General features: G+C 39.1%; 1 protein-coding gene across 1 annotated transcript; it reads left to right on the top strand.

The window, feature by feature from the left end:
• Positions 1-202: 202 nt before the first annotated feature.
• On the top strand, positions 203-5,419 carry Gprasp1 (G protein-coupled receptor associated sorting protein 1). The gene is made up of 2 exons (XM_013365378.3): positions 203-280; positions 565-5,419. Exon 2 carries the CDS (start codon positions 885-887, stop codon positions 5,085-5,087), a length of 4,203 nt encoding a protein of 1,400 aa, XP_013220832.2. The 5' UTR covers positions 203-280; positions 565-884; the 3' UTR covers positions 5,088-5,419.
• Positions 5,420-17,234: the final 11,815 nt, after the last annotated feature.

The raw sequence follows: 17,234 nt of genomic DNA, 5'->3' as shown, positions 1-17,234 counted from the left end.
TGTTTCTTCTGGCCAGAGATATTAGGAATGTTGAGGTAGGTGTAGGTTGGGCCCTGATGAATGATCCAAGAGCTGGGACCAGGAGACAGGGAACTTTAGACAATAGGACCCTTAAACTGGAAGAGAGCTATTTGTTTTGGGCCAGGTGTGTCCTACCTGTTGAGCACTCAGACTCCATTCTCTCCTGTATGTTTGTCTGTAGGACCCCCTGCAGTCGGCTGTGGTGCATAACACCACTTGAGCAAAGAAAGGAGAGGGAAATTGCACCACATCAGTGAAGGTTGGTATGGACGTGGGTTCACTTTTGGGTGGGGTAGTGGAGACCAGCCACTACTGGTGGGGTCCAGGAGTGATTAGGATCTGGTGAGAGGCTCTTCTGCCTCTCTGTGGATAACACACTTTCTCATCTCACCCATACTTATTTTGCAGCAGGCAAGAGAAACAGATTTTCTTATACCTGAGCTGTCCCATTTAGCATTCAATACTAGTCTCTCTGTGTAAGTCTCTGCATGAGGTGACACAGTTGGATGAGACTCAATCCCCCATTTCGTTCTCTCTCCCTAGATCCACCTCCAGTGGCAGCTCTGGTGGTGCTGGAGTTGCTGCTGACCACCACCCTCAACAGGTCCGCACCCACCCAGGAACCATCCATCCTCCCCCAGCTTGGTTGTGCCTCTTCTCCACTGTATCTATATTATTGACTGAGACTTTGCTTGGGTCAGAACCTGTTTGACTGCTAGATTGGCAATTTACTTTGATTTTTGTTCCAGTGTTATAGCCTAAATTGCTGAAAGATCTTAGTGTGAAGATACCATTCTTTGACAGATCTGTGCCTAAGGCTGAGACTTGGATAGTATATAACTGTACTTTGTCTAACTTTTACTATGACTGGGGCAGAGATTGAGCCTGGTACCCAGGCTATGCCTGAAAAGAAGTCTGGGGAAGATGTTTTAGGCATGGCTGAGATAGAGAATGAAGTCCCTTTGGTGGTCCGACCCAAGGTTAGGATACCTGCTCAGATAGTGACTGGAGCAAGGCCAAAAACAAAGACCAAGCTCATGCCTGGAGCAAGGTCCAAAATGGAATCCAGTATAGCAGTTGGGCTACATACTAAGGGTAAAACTAAGGTAAACCTTGGGTCAAGATTCAAGGATGATGTTAACGCCTGGACCCAGAAACCATTTGTGGCTGAGCCCATGTCAAAGACAGATGGAATTTCCCAAAACAATGCCAAAGACTCCCCACTTGTCAGTACTGATTCTGTGTTGGTTAAAACTAAGAGCCTGTCTGTGGGTAGAGAACTGGTTAATATGGACATTGACAACTTTCCTAGAAAGAAGACTCATTCTCAAGTGGGATTCCAGTCTTCATTTGGGTTAGAAGAGGTAACCAATATTGGGTCCTGGTGCTCTCCAGGTCCTATATCCAAACAAGAGGCCTCTCAGAATTCCAATTTTAAATGGGTAGACAGATCTGTGAATTCCTGGTTCTGTAGTGGAGATGAAGTCAATACCAAATTTCATCCTAGGAACAGGATGAAAGCCAGTACCAGGTCCAGGCACATGGCCAAACAAGAGGTAGATATCATGTCTAGGCGCAAAAACAAGCAGGAGTTTTATATTGTGTCTAGTTCTGGTTCTGAGGATGAGTCTGTTAAGACATCCTGGTTCTGGGACAAAAAAAAGGCTAATTCTTGGTACAGGTCCAGGTCCAGGGAGGAGGCCAATGACAGGTCCTGGTTCAGGTCTAAGAAAGAACTCTATGTTGAATCCAGTTCTGGGTCTGATTGTGAAAATAATATGAAGACCTTGTTCTGGCCTGGAGAAGAGGCCAAATCCAGGTCCAAACACAGAGCTAGGAATGAGGCCAATAAGAGGGTCAGGCACAATGCTAGGCGAGAACCTAGTATTAACGTCATGTCTGCATCTTTAGATGTAATAAAAAAAGAGTCTTGGTTCTGGAATGAAGAAAAGGATAATTCATTTTTAAGGTCCAAAACCAAGAAAGAGTCCAGGGCCAGGGCACTGGCAAAGGGAGAAGCCAAAACCAAGGCCAGAGCCAGGGCCAAGCGAGAAGCCATGTCTGAGGAGGAGGTCTTCATTGGAACCTGGTTTTGGGATACAGATGAGCCCAGCATAATGGATGGGGCCAGTATCAAATCCAGTCCACAAGTGGAGGATGAGTCTATTTTTGGGACTTGGTTCTGGACTAATGAAGAGACCAATGTGGAGACTGAGGCCAGTTGTAAATCCAGACCTAGGGTTGAGGAGGAGCCTGCTGGTAATTCCTATTTTGAGGCTGAGGAAAAAAAGACCAGTATGGAAATTGAGGCAGAGGCCATCTCTGAATCTGTACTAGCAGCTAATGATGAAGAGGCCATTGTTGGTTCCTGGTTTTGGGCTAGTGAAGAAGCTAAACTCGAACCTGAGGAAGAGACAATTTTTGGGCCTTGGTTCTGGGGTATTGATGAGCCCAGGGCGGAATCTGGTGTTGGCATGAGCTCTGAGTCCAGGCTGAGGTCTGGGGAAGAAGTCATTGATCCCTGGTTCTGGGCTGGAGAAGTCAACATAGAAGCTGGGGTTGGAGAAGAGACCAGGTCAGAATCAGAAGAAGAGGCAGTATTTGTGTCCTGGTTTTGGTCTGAAAACCAGACCCATATGGATTCTGGGGCTGAAGCTAGTTGTGATATCATGCCAGGGACTGAAGAGGAGGAAGAGGATGAGCCTATATTTGGTTCCTGGTTCTGGGCTGGAATAGATGCTTGTGTGGAGGCTGAAGTCAACAACAAGTCTATGCTGGAGGATGAGGATGAGGCCATTATATCATCTTGGTTTGGGGCCAGAGAAGAGGCCAGTGTGAAGTATGGGGCTGGTGGCAGATACAAATTTATGGCAGAAGCAGAGGATACTGATAATAGGTCTTGCTTCTGGGCAGAAGAAGAACCCTGTGTGAATCCTTCCAACAGAGGAAGTTGGAAGTCTAGACCTGAGGAGGAAGAGGACACTGTTGATTCATGGTTCTGGTCTAGAAAATATTCAAGACCAGAAGCCGCTGTAGGGTCCTGGTTGTGGGCTGCAGGAGAGGGCAGTATAGACCATGAGACTGGAGAAGAGGCCAAGTTACCAACTGAAGAGGAGACCATGATCAAGTCCTGGTTCTGGAAAGAAGAAGAAGCCATTATAGATGCTACTGACAGAAAGGAGTTCAGTTCAGTAGCTGAGGAGGAAGATATTATTGGTTCTTGGTTCTGGGCTGGGGAAGAGGATAGGCTTGAGGCACCAGCTGAGGCACGAGAAGAGAATAGGCTAGCACTTGAGGATGAACCTATGGTTGGGTCCTGGTTTTGGGCCAAGGAAGAGGCCATTAGAGAAGCTGAATTTTGCGACAAATACAGTTCCAACACTAATGAAGAGGAAGTCGTTGTTGGGTCCTGGTTCTGGGAAGAGGCCAGTTTGGAGGCAGTGGAGACAGGGGACATCCTGTTACAGGAGTCCAAGCCTGAGACTAAGGAGGAGGAAATCAGCGTTGGGTCCTGTTTCTGGACTGAAGAAGCCATTGTAGAGGCTGGGTCTCAGGCAGTAGAAGAAATGAGTTCAAAGACTGAAGAGGAGACCATTTTTGGGTCCTGGTTCTGGGCTGGAAAAGAATTCAATAGAGAATCAGGAATATGCTATGTGCCTAAGCCAGAGGATGATGAAGAGATGATTGTTGAGTCTTGGTTCTGGTCTGGAGACAAGGCCATTAAGGAAACTGGAACTGTGGCCTCCTGTGAGTTCATGCCAGAAAATGAGGAAGGGGCACTTTTTGGGTCTTGTCCTGAATCTAAAGAGGAGGTGAATAATAGTACTGGCAATGAAACCAACTACGAGTCCGGGACATTAGCTGATGAAGATGAGGACATAGTGGGGTCCTGGTTCTGGGCAGGAGATGAGGCCCATTTTGAATCAAATCCAACCCCTGTGTTCAGGGCCATTTGCAAGCCTAGGTATTCCATTGAGCAGGAACCTGATCCTTCACGCAGACCCCAGACCTGGGAAGAGGTCACTGTTCAGTTCAAGCCTGGTCCATGGTCTAGGATTGGCTTTTCATCCTTAAGCCCCTCTAGATTTCCAAAAGAAGCAGCATCTCTATTCTTTGAAATGTTTGGGGGAAAGCCAAAGCATGTGGAACTTAGCCCAGAAGGGGAAGAGCAGGAATCTTTACATCAGCCTGAGCCTGAATTCCCATTTCAGTATGATCCCTCCTACAGGTCTGTGAGGGAAATTCGAGAGCATCTTAGGGCCAGGGAGAGTGCAGAGCCTGAGAATTGGTCCTGTAGCTGTATACAGTGTGAGCTTAGAATTGGTTCTGAAGAGTTTGAAGAACTTCTTTTATTAATGGACAAAATTCGAGATCCTTTTATTCATGAAATATCTAAAATTGCAATGGGTATGAGAAGTGCTTCTCAATTTACCCGTGATTTCATTCGGGATTCAGGCATTGTCTCACTTATTGAAACCTTACTCAATTATCCCTCCTCTCGAGTTAGGACAAGGTTTTTGGAAAACATGATTCGCATGGCTCCGCCTTATCCAAATCTAAACATGATTCAGACATATGTATGTCAAGTGTGTGAAGAAACTCTTTCTTATGGTATAGATTCCCTTGAGCAGCTGTCTGGATTAAGGATGATTGAACATCTCACTATTACTACTGACTATCATGAACTGGTTGCCAATTATATGCCTGGGTTTCTTTGCTTACTAGCTACAGGCAATACTGCAACAAGGTTTCATATTTTGAAAATACTACTGAATTTGTCTGAAAATCTTGTCATGACAAAAGACCTACTTAGTGCTGGAGCAATGTCAGAATTTATGGGTATCTTTAACAGGGAAGAGACAAATGACAATATTCAAATTGTTCTTGAAATGTTTGAGAATATCAGTAACAATATCAAAAATGATGCAGTGTTTGCTGATGATGATATCAATCTTGATCCACTTATTTCTGCATTCCACGAAGCTGAGAAATTTGCTAAAGAATTACAAAGGAAAATAAACCATCAAAATGACCCTGAAGCTGATCAAGAAAAATCATATGAATAATCACTTGCCTCTGATTGTCCTTATGTTCCTGAATTATGATCCTTGGGTGATGTTTTCCTTTTCACAGTTGGTTCTGTGTTGCAGTGTACATCTTTAACTTTACCCAACCCTGTGTGTAATCTGGATCATTTTTCTCATGCCAAATGAATATTAGAACTGAAAACACATTTGTTGATATTTGTCTTGTTGAGATTGTGATATTTAGTATTTGAGCTTATAATGAACTGAGCCATCATAAATAAGCTACTCTTCTGATCATTGTTCTAATATGTAGATATCTATTAGAGTCTTGTTTGTGTTTCAATAAAGTTCTCTGTAAAAGTTAGCAGAAATCATCCTTTCACTTGAACTTAAAATAGAGATGAAAAGATGACACATTACTATCCATGTACAGGTAATTAATGTGTGAATGATATGCTCATTGTAAAAGCTTTTTCTCAGCTTGAATCCCAAAGGCTTGCTTCAGAGAAAAGAAACCACTTAAGTTGGACCCCAAAGTGTAGCAAAGAGGTTGGTGACATGAGGAAAAACATGGAGTTAGAAAAAGTTCCTGTGGAAGTGAGGTATCTATTTGCCTGGATTGGGTGGGAGGAGTATATTGAGGAATATAGAGGATGAGATAAATTTTAAAGAGCTGAGAAGTTGGATTTTTCTCCTCAAAGAACATCTTTTTCTTCAGTGCTATCTAAGGGTAAAATATAGACAGGAAAGCACACAGATTTAATTCAGTCAGGAAGATGATTCAGTCATGATGGCGCCAATGGCGAATGTTAAGGCAATATCATACAGCTATTAAAAGTGATGATGTAGCCTGATGCGGTGGTGCACAACCTATAATCCCAGTGACTGGGGAGGCTGAGGCAGGGGGTTGCAAGTTTGAGGCCAGCCTCAACAATTTAGCAAGACTGTCTCAAAATATAGAAGGACTGGGATGTATCTCAGTGGTAAAGCATCCCTGGGTTTAGTTCTCAGTACCAAAACAAAAAAAAGTTTTGATGTATATAGACTTTTAAATGAACTAAGAGAAATTACTTTCTCTTAGAATTACTTTCCATAATTTGTAGAAGAGGTGTGTTATATTTGGAAAGAGTGATCTCATTTAAAAAAATAGATATAAATGAACTAAATTTAGGCAAGATTTTATTATTTGATAATGGAAAATTCTACAATGATTCCAGACATATCAAAGGAATAGAAAAGAATGAGAGACTACAATTTCAGAACTGGCTTGCCGAATGAAAACACAAAATTATCGAAAGGGAATAAATTATAAAGTTATCAGTTTCTTAGCTTATTCCACAATGATTTTTACATTCAAAATCAAGAAGTTTGTAACACATTCAGACAGCAACAAGAATCAGTGATAAATTTGATTGGAGAGAAGGTCCAAGGATGAGGAGAGTTATACAAAATGTTTTCTTTCATGAAAAGAACTAGACAGTAAGCCTGTTAGTTTTTCTCAGAGCACAAGATGCTTTTTCCACCTGACTATAGTATATGAAGGTTAATAGAAGTAGCACAAAGTGCCAGTTTAGCATCCTTTTGCAAATCACAAATATTAACAGAAGTCATCCTGGTGGTGGAAATTGGAGTCTGAATGCTTCACCAATCACAATTTTTCAAAAGAGGTTGGTCATGGTTGCACATACCTGTGATCCCAGCAACTTGGGAGACAGGAGGACTGCAAGTTCCAGGCCAGCCTCAGTAACTTAGTGAGGCCCTAAGCAATTTGTGAGTCTTCCTCTCTCACCTACTTCCCATACATGTGTGTGCATATGTGTGTGTGTGTGTGTGTGTGTGTGTGTATGATTTTTCAAAAGAGATTGTGTGTATGTGTGAGAGAGACAGGGGAAGAGAAGGAGAGTGCTTTCATTTGTTGCCCAAACAACACAAAACACTAAAATTCAGTCCATCTCCCAAATCCTCCTGGAATACTTCTAACTGGCTGGATGCTGCTACAGAGGAAAGGCCCAAGCCTAGAGCCAGAAGCTGGTTCCTAATCCACCCTTCCTTCTAGTTCTCTATCTTTTCCAGGGTTAGGAGCTTTCTACCAAGTAGTGCAACCCCAGAGTCAGAAGATTCTGATGTTCAAGCTGCAGGGCTGCTGCAGCTGAGCTCACTGAGTGGTCATGTGAGGCAGACAGTAGGTCATGTGACCAGGCTGCTGCTTGAGCAGGCAGACAGGCATGTTTACTTGCATGAAGAAGAGACTGGGAGGACATAACATTTTCAATTGAGACAGGTGGAACAACTGGTGGAATGTTTGGGTGGATAGGCAGATGTCTGCATGTTGCATTATTTTGAAAATTTAGTTTCTCATGCAACCAGAAACAATCCCTTAACCAACTACAAGCATCTTAGTCAGGTTTGTCTTTTGTCCAGGAGCTCAAGAAGCGGGGAGTCATCCTGCAGGAAGCATTCGTGCAGAGAAGCTGCAGTTGCTATTGGAGGAGGTGGGTGCAAGGCCAGGGAATGGCATCCTTGGGAGGTTGTGACTGAGACTAGATTTCAGTCTTTGAAATGCCTCCAGCCCTCCCACTTCTTTCTACCTCTGAATACCCTCTTCCTCTACCTCAAACTCCCCACTCAACATTGCATGACTGTGTTTCTATGTATGAATGGGGGAGTTATGAATGGAACCCAGAGAGAAGGAAACAGTGACGTGACAATTCATGAAGAGCCAGCTCAAAACTGGGAGAGGGAGTACAATAAGAGGGAACACATCTGCCTTTTGTTGCAGAGTTCCAGCTTGCTGGAGGTGCAAGAGAAGAATCAACCTTAATCTGCACCAGGGTGGGAGGGGCAGACACAGCCTCAAGGGAAGGCAACTTATATACTTCGGGTTCTCCACATAGATTTCTTTCTTTCTTTCTTTTAATGTGGTGCTGGGGATTGAATCCAGGGCTTTGGGCATGTGAGGCAAGCACTCTACCAACTGGGCTATATCCCCAGCCCTCTCCACATGGATTTCTCATTGGGGTATTGCAAGCTTCTCACTCCCCAAGATGATTTTTGGACAGCAGCATCCCAGGAGTCTTCCTTAGATGTCAGGTTCTAAAAAGGCCCAGTCCCACCATATCATCAACAGCTCTCTCAACTAATGACACAGGGTTACTGCTTCATTAGATGCTCCCTGTCCCTAAAGCCCTGGGTCTCAGAAGAGAGTCTTTCTGGAAACCACCTATAGAAAATACTTTGTGGCCAGGAATGATGGTGCATGGCTATAATCCTAGCAGCTCAGGAGGCTGAGCAAAGAGGATGACGAGTTCAAGGTCAGCCTCGGCAACTTGGCCAGACCCTGTCTCAAAATTAAAAAAAAAAAATTCAAAGGGGGCCTCAGTAGTTAACTCCTGAGTTAAATTCCTAGTACAAAAAAGAAAGAAAAGGGAAAAAAAACTACTTTGTGAATTGTCTCACAGATTTCCCTCTGTAGACCTTTTGCTGTCTTCCTTGCTTTTGTTTTATTGCCAATGCTTTAGACTTACTGATTTGCACTTATTTTGGTGGCATCCTCTTGTTGGTGCTGATCCTTTTTTGTCATACCTCAGCTCTATGAGACAGCCACAGGTGTAAGAGAAGAATCAACTTAGCCAGACCCTGTCTCAAAATAAAAATGCCAAAGTCCTTTAGAAAAATAGACTTACAAAAAATAAATTCTTCCAGGGCTGGGGTTGTGGCTCAGTGGTAGAGCACTTGCCTACCATGCATGAGGCACTGGGTTCAAACATTACCACCACATAAAAATAAAATATAGTGTCCAACTAAAAAAAATAAATATTTAAAAATAAATAAATAGGGCTGGAGATGTGGCTCAAGCGGTAGCGCGCTCGCCTGGAATGCGTGCGGCCCGGGTTCGATCCTCAGCACCACATACCAACAAAGATGTTGTGTCCGCCGAGAACTAAAAAAAAATAAATATTAAAAAAATTCTCTCTCTCTCTCTCCTCTCTCACTCTCTCTTTTAAAAAAAAAATAAAAATAAATAAAAATAAATAAATAAATAAATAAAATAAATTCTTCCAGTATCATGAAGCTCTCTATATTTTTTGTGCATTTTATGGTTTTGAAGTTTTAAGTTTATTGATTTTTTTTCTGTTTTCTATTTCATTGATTTCTGCTCTTCTATGTATTTATTTTCTTCTGTTTACTTGGTTACTGAATTATTCTGTGAGACCTTTCTTCTTTTCTAAGATAGGCATTTTAGTACTGTAAATTTCCTTCTACTATTGTTTTAGCTACATCCTCAAATTTTGCTGTGTTGTGTTTTCATTTATCTTTCATTGAAATCATTCCCACATTTCTCTTTTGGTTTCTTCTTTGATCCAACAGTTATTTAGAAGTAAGCTGTGTAGTTCCCATGTATTGGGATTTTTTCTGAGTATTGATTTCCTATTTAGTTCCATTGTGATCAGATAACATGCTTTATATGACTTGAATCCTTTAAATTAATTGAGACTTCACTTGTAGCCCAGAAAATGGTTTATCTTAGTAAATATTTCATGTATGCTTGACGAGAGCATGCATTCTTCTGTTGTTGATTGTTCTACAATTATCAATTATGTTCAGTTGGTTCCTAATGTAAAAATACATATCTTTATGTATTTTGGCTCAACTTGTTTTAGAAAGAAGAGTGAAGAAATCTCTGACTATAATTGTGGATATGTCTATCTACAGTTGTGAATATACCTTTCTCATTGGAGTTGTATCAGAATATTTTGTTACTGCTTTTTAATATACCTCATTCAAATTACCATATTTTTCATTCTTCATCATGAATGAAATTGGTATAAAATTTTGTGGTTTTATACTGTAGTTTCTCATCTCTTTTTGTTATGTTAGCCTCATTAATTGATTTTGGGTAGCTTTTGTTACATTTCTAGTGTAAAGAACAGTTTTGATAAGAGAAGTTGACTATATCTCTTTTTTTTTTGTGGTGCTGGAGATTGAACCCAGGGATTTGTGCATGTGAGCCAAACACTCTACCAACTGAGCTATATCCCCAGCCCAAGAATTTGTCTATCTTAAAGATACCCTTGAATTTATCTCTAAAACATTTTGTACATGATGGCTTTTAGAATAACTCCTACATTACGTAACCCTTACAAATAAAAATTGACTTTTCGCAGACATTATCTGTCACAGCTTATTTATATAGTTCTTTGTTCTTGGAGGAGCTACCTTTCTCATTTTTCCTTGCACTCCACTGGTCAACCCTAGTTTCACATAATCTCTGCCTGTCAAAGCCTGTCCATCTGTTAGTCAGGTTTCTACCACTGTGATAAAATATCTGAGGTAAACACCTATAAAATGGTAAATATTTGTTTTGGCTCATAGTTTCAGGGATTTCAATCCATGGTGACCTGGTCCCATTGCTTTTGGGCCTGTGCCAAGATAGTGTGCATCATGGTGGGGAATTCATGGTAGAGCAAAACTTCTCACCTCATGGTGTCCAGGAAGCAAAAAGAAGAGGCCAGAATCCCAATATCCCCTTCAAGGTGATACCCCGAATCACTTAACTTCCTTCCACTAGGCCCCACCTTCTAAAGTTTCTACCACTTTCCAATAGTGATACAGGCTGGCATCAAGTTTATAATACATAAACCTTTGCGGGGTACTTCACATCCAAACTATCACACTATTCTTCCATATTTTCTGGAAGTCCATCCACCATCTTCATGATGACACTCCTGATTCTTCTTATCAACTTTGTGAACTCTTACCTTCTTTTGAGCCCACCTCTTAATATGTGATTGTATATTTTTACTCCAGTGATGACTTGTTCTATTTGAGTAGACAGGCATTCAGATGTCTTTGTGTTCTACCCTAACATTCCTGATCCTTTCTTCTCTTTGATCTTCATGTGTCCTTGGTTCAGGTGTTCAGTGCTGATCCAGGTCAGTGGTCATGCCTACTCAAGAATCAAGGAAGAAATTCTTCCTTTGGGATAATGCTATAAAATGTATAGTTTGTCTTAGAAAGTGACAGTGATCTTGTGTAAGTGTATGTTCTTTGTATATATTATTAATTTTAAATTATTTACTCATAGAATTAGATAATGTGATATTGCATTTTTATTTTTATATTGTTGATGGGATTAATGTATTTTTAAGTGTTTATCATCAGTCGAATTTTCTTTGTAAGTTTGTTTCTATTTGCCTTTTAGATATTCTTGGTTTAGAGGTTGTTCAAAGTTCAAGGAAAACCTCTTGGATTTCTGTGTATGCAGAAACCTATAAATAATCTAAAAGTTTTTTGAAAAATGAATAATTTGGAAGTTGGGCAGAAATTCAAAATTTTTATCAATCCATGGCTATTAAAACAGCAGAACTTATTCAGGATTCAGGAAAAGATAAACAAAATACAAATAGAAACAACATATGTGGAGGTTTATATTAGGGTGAGAATTCATGGAGAAAAGTGAAATATTCAGTGTACCAACCATCTTCAATACTACCCACAGGCTTACTGATTGACTAGCAGGAGTTATGGGACAGATGTGATTTATTAAGAGTGAAGGAATATAAAGCCAATTAGCAAAGGGAAAAATGCATCAAGACCAGAAGAAACTAGGCTTAAGCTTCTAAAACTCCTTTTCCAGTGTGGAGTCCCACAGGATAGATTTAATTCTTCCAACAGGGAGTTGTAACATGTCTGAAATGTTGTCTATGAAGGAACCTCATTAGATAATTAGTGACCTTTTTTTGTGGTACTGGGGATGGAACCTAGGGCCTTTGCATATGCTAGGCAAGCACTCTACCACCGAGGTACATACTCATTCAATGCCCAAGATTTTTATTGGGAACTTTTTACATAGGTGCCCTCTGCCTAGCACATACCCAAATTCCAGAATCCCAAAAAGAAAGAAGTCATTTAGCATACAGTTTGCACAGAAAGTTTAGGCTAAGTGATCCATTCTAATCAGTTCTAAGAATGGTGAGAATTCTCCCTTAATCTGAGTTCCTAGATTTCAGCTAAGGGCTAGTCTGGCAAGCAGGACTTTCAGAAGAGAGCATTCTCAGGCCTACTATATTAACTCTTTTTTGCACATTCAGTTAATTGTGTTGGAATATTTAGCTAATCATTTGAAAAAACAAGTTAGATTCCATTACACACTAACAAATTCCAGGAAGAGTAGATGTCTTTTTTTTTTTTTTTTTTTTTTTTTTTTTTTTTAGAGTTTTAGTACATGCCAGAAACTGGACACCTTTATTATATGCTCTTAATCACCCTAGAAGTAGAAAGTTTTATAGTCCTCATTTGAGAGATGGAACTTAGGCACAGAGAGGGGAGTGATGTGGTTATCCTGCCTGTGCACTGCAGAGTGGATCAACCCCAAGGTCCACACTGGCAACCTCCGTGTTTACTAACTCTTGTTGACCACCTTCTCAAGGTGTTTGGGCTTAAGTGGTACTTCTTAGGGCACTCTGATATTAAAGAGTGACTCTGAAGATTTAGGAAGAGGGCTTTATACACTGGACATTTTAAAATTTATTTTTCCAAAGACTGGGAGCTCACAAAGCAAATCCTCAGGACCCTTGAGCCATAGTTTGATAGGCAGGTGAATGGAAAATTATTCTACTTTGATCTGAGCTCTTCATAAGTTATAGAAATAGAGAAATGTGTCCCTTTGTATTTTAAGTGTTCAGATATAAATCTACAGGTTTCAAGATTCTGTCTTGGTGCCTTCAACGTAGATGGTAAACATATTGAAAATGGGCACTAGATGTCTCTGGAAGTTTGAAACTCTGCAGCCTGAATTTGCTTTCCCTGTAACATCACTAATTTGACATGATTAATTGCCCCTCCTCCCAAGCTTCACTATCTCAGGATTGTGGTTCTCTAAGAGTGGTCACCAATTAGCAGCACATGGCATCCTGTTAAAAATGAAATGCTTGGGCTCTGTTGAATGAGGAACTCTTGGGTGAGGGTCCATCAATCTACTTTACTTTTTTTTTTTTTTTTTTTTTTAATTGGTTGTTCACAACATTACAAAGCTCTTGACATATCATATTTTCATACATTAGATTGAAGTGGGTTATGAACTCCCAATTTTCCCCCAAATGCAGAATCACATATTACAGTAGATGGGGTAGAGAGAGAAGAAGGGAGGGGAGGGGGGGGGGATAGTACGGGATAGGAAAGGTAGCAGAATACAACAATTACTAATTGGGCATTATGTAAAACTGTGGATGTATAACCGAAGAGTAGATGTCTTAATAAATGTTTTAAAATGTGGGAGAAGAGAAACAAATACTAATTTCTAGGGCTTGTGGCATGTAGAGGAAGGAAATGGATACATTCCACATGATAGAAATATCATTAAATAGTTCCTCCTCCAAAAATTTCTCATATCATCTTTGTAATATATGGCATCATCTTCACATGTGTTTCTGAGACAACTGCTCTGTGGTGTTATAAAAACACCATTTTGTTTATTACATTTTTAATAAGCATCTGGTTTCTCTGAGATTTTACATCAATAACTTGCATGCATGGTTGAATACTTCAGTTTATCATTTCATCTTATCTTTAATATCCTATCCATCAGATTTATTGATGGTGGGGGACATCGATATTCTCATATCAGCCTGTATATGAGAAGTATCTGTTTGTGTTGCCAGGTGTACTGGATGTTCTTGAAGTCTTCCCTGATACTAACCAATACTTTGATGGCTTTAAAAAAGTACACCACATCTGGCTCTCAATCATATTAGTTCAGAATCACTGTTTCCTTATAACAGTAAAACAAGATCCACCTATATGGTGAAAGTTCAAGTATAACAAGATCTCAAGAATTAGAAAAAATTAGTTTGTTAATTTATTAGAAGAAATAATAACATCAAAAGAATTAAAATTAAAATAGTGTCCAGTTGATCTTTTATTGTATACAGACCTAGAAGAAATTAAAATTAGAAAGCCAAGTAATTAATTTGGATTGACATATAAATACTTTGTATATTAATTTATACATTATTTTTGAAGTTATTTTTAAATGAAAGTAGCAGTTATCCAATGTACATTATGATACAAGCTTCTTATGTCATAGTGGACTGATAATGAACAGTTTGCCAGGAAAAGAGTCCATGTATTCACTTTGAGAGGGAGCATTGCTTTATGGGATATTTGGAAAAAATATGAACCCTTCACAGGAAAGCAAATAATTCCATTTAGAAATCTACCAGCTCCAAAAGAGAAAGAAAAAAGAAAGGAAATACACCAGGTGTGATGATAGTCCCAATTCATTAGAGAGGAGTCATAAAAATATACAGTCTTTTCAGAAACAGTAAAAAAAAATAACATTTGAAATAGAAGAGAGTGGGACAAAATAGTCCAGAACTTTTGTGGCAACAGATAATTCTTTATAGGAAATAAACTCAGAATTCTACCCAAAACATAAACCTAGTAAAATCAAATGGGATGAACTTTAAAAAAATTCTTTTTCCCTTTTTTACAAAAGAAATTCACATTTTTATAAAAAAGTTATTAGCATGCTAAAGTTCTTCCTACATATGACAACAAAAGGGAAAATATAAGAGACTAAGTGATTTGGCAGCATAAAAATGTCTGTGTATAACAATAAGTATGATAAATTGTTAATATACATTTTGTAAAATAGCTTTCTAAATCGATCAAAACCTATATGTCGAAAAATTTTAAAGTAGTTTCCAAGGCCATGTTACGGTTTGGATGTAAGATGTCCCCCATAAACTCACGTGTAAGATAATGCAAGAAGGTTCAGAGAAGAAATGATTGGGTTATTAAGAGTCTTAACCCAATCAGTGAATTAATCCCCTGATAGGGATTAACTGAATGGTAATCAAAGTGATAGGGTATGGCTGGAGGAGGTGGAAATTGGGGCATTGCTTTGAGGTATATATCTGTCTCTGGCAAGTGGAAACCTTTCTCTCTGCTTTTTGATCATCATGTGAATTGCTTAGCTTTGCCACACTGTTCAACCATGATGTTCTGCCTCACCTTGAGCCCTGAGGAATGGAGCCTTCTGTCTATGGATTGAGACCTTTGAAGCTGTACACTCTCAAATAAACTTTCCTCCTCTACATTGTGCTGGTTGAGTCTTTAAATCAGAGTGGTAAAAAAGCTGACTAAAACAAGCCATATCACATATGCAAAAATATAGTAATACCCAATAAGTATCTGAAATTATCAGAAAACATTGTTCACTATTCAGTGGTCCAGTTGACAAAAAGACATGTTGAAATTATAATACCAGGGCTGGGGTTGTGGCTCAAAGGTAGATCTCTTGCCTAGCACATGTGAGGCCCTGGGTTCAATTCTCAGCACCACATATAAATAAATAAATAAAACAAAGGTCTATTGACAATTAAAACATTTTTTAAAAAAGATCATGTGATTAATTATTAAGAAAGAAATTACAATACCTATTATTTCTTATAATTCTAAGGATAAATTTTAGACATTTTTTCCTAATCAACCCCATCATGAAATGTTAATCTTTTAATATAAATTATATGTTTATTAAATTTTTGATTCAAAGGTGTTTATTGAATTTGTAGGTGTAGCAATATGGCTGGTATCTGACCACCATTTTTTATTTTATACTTTTAAAATTTATTCTAATTAGTTATATATGACAACAGAATGCATTTGATTCATTATATGCAAATAGAGCACAATTTTTCATTTCTCTGGTTGTACACAATGTAGAGTCACACCATTTGTGTAGTCATACATGTTCCTAGGGTAATGATGTTCATCTCATTCCACCATCTTTTCTTCCCACATGCCTCCCCCCTCACCTCCTTTCTCTTTGCTCAGTTGAAGTTCCTCCACTGTCACCAAACCCCCTAATTATGGATCAGCATCCACTTACCACAGAGAGCATTTGGCCTTTGGTTTTTTTGCAATTGACTTACTTTGCTTATCATGATATTCTCTAACTCCATCCATTTACCTGCAAATGCCATAATTTTATTCTCTTTTAATGCTGAGTAGTATTCCATTGTGTATATATACCAGAGTTTCTTTATCCATTCATCTGTTGAAGGGCATCTAGGTTGGTTCCACAGTTTAGCTATTGTGAATTGAGCTGCTATAAACATTGATGTGGCTGCATCACTATAGTATGATGATTTTAAGTCCTTTGTTTTTTAATTGGTTGTTCAAAACATTACAAAGCTCTTGACATATCATATTTCATACATTAGATTCAAGTTGGTTATGAACTCCCAATTTTACCCCAAATACAGATTGCAGAATCATGTAAAAATGTGGATGTGTAACCGATGTGATTTTAAGTCCTTTGGATACAGAATGAGGAGTAGGATAACTGGGTCAAATGGTGGTTCAGTTCCAAGTTTTCCCCATACTGCTTTCCAGAGTGGTTGCACCAATTTGCAGTGCCACAAGCAATGTATGAGTGAGCCTTTTCCCCCACATCCTCGCCAACAATTATTATTGCTTGTATTCTTAATAGCTGCCATTCTGAATGGAGTGAGGTGAAATCTTAAGAGTAGTTTGGATTTGCATTTCTCTAATTGCTAGATATGTTGAACATTTTTTCATATATTTGTTGATTAATTGTATATCTTCTGAAAAGTGTCTGTATAGTTCCTTAGCCCATTTGTTGATTAGTTTTTTTTTTTTGGTGTTAAGTTTTTGAGTTCCATTCATATGAAAAATGCCAATGGGATTTTTATGGGAATTGTTTTGAATCTATATTATCACTTTGTTATATATCCTGGAAATTAGTGCTCTATCTGATGTTTGTGTAAGAAAGATGTTCTCCTGCTCTGTGGGTTCTCTCTTCATATTATTGATTGTTTCCTTTGCTGAGAAGAAGATTTTTAATTTGAATCCATCCCATTAGTTGATTCTTGATTTTATTTCGTGCACTATGTGTGTCTGGTTAATCCATTTGATGAAGATTTGGGCCTACTTTTTCTTGTATTAGGTGCAGGGTCTCTGGTTTCCTAAGTCCTTGATCTACTTTGAGCTGAGTTTTGTGCATGGTGACAGATAGTGGTTTAATTGCATTTTGCTACATATGGATTTCCAGTTTCCCCAGCACCATTTGTTGAAGAGGCTATCTTTTCTCCAATGTATGTTTTTGGTGCCTTTGTCTAGTATGAGCTAACTGTATTTATGTGGGTTTGTCTCTGTGTCTTA

The sequence above is a fragment of the Ictidomys tridecemlineatus genome, chromosome X (genome assembly GCF_052094955.1).
Source record: "Ictidomys tridecemlineatus isolate mIctTri1 chromosome X, mIctTri1.hap1, whole genome shotgun sequence".
Lineage (NCBI taxonomy): Eukaryota > Metazoa > Chordata > Mammalia > Rodentia > Sciuridae > Ictidomys > Ictidomys tridecemlineatus.
This window is presented reverse-complemented; position numbering and strand designations above follow the sequence as displayed.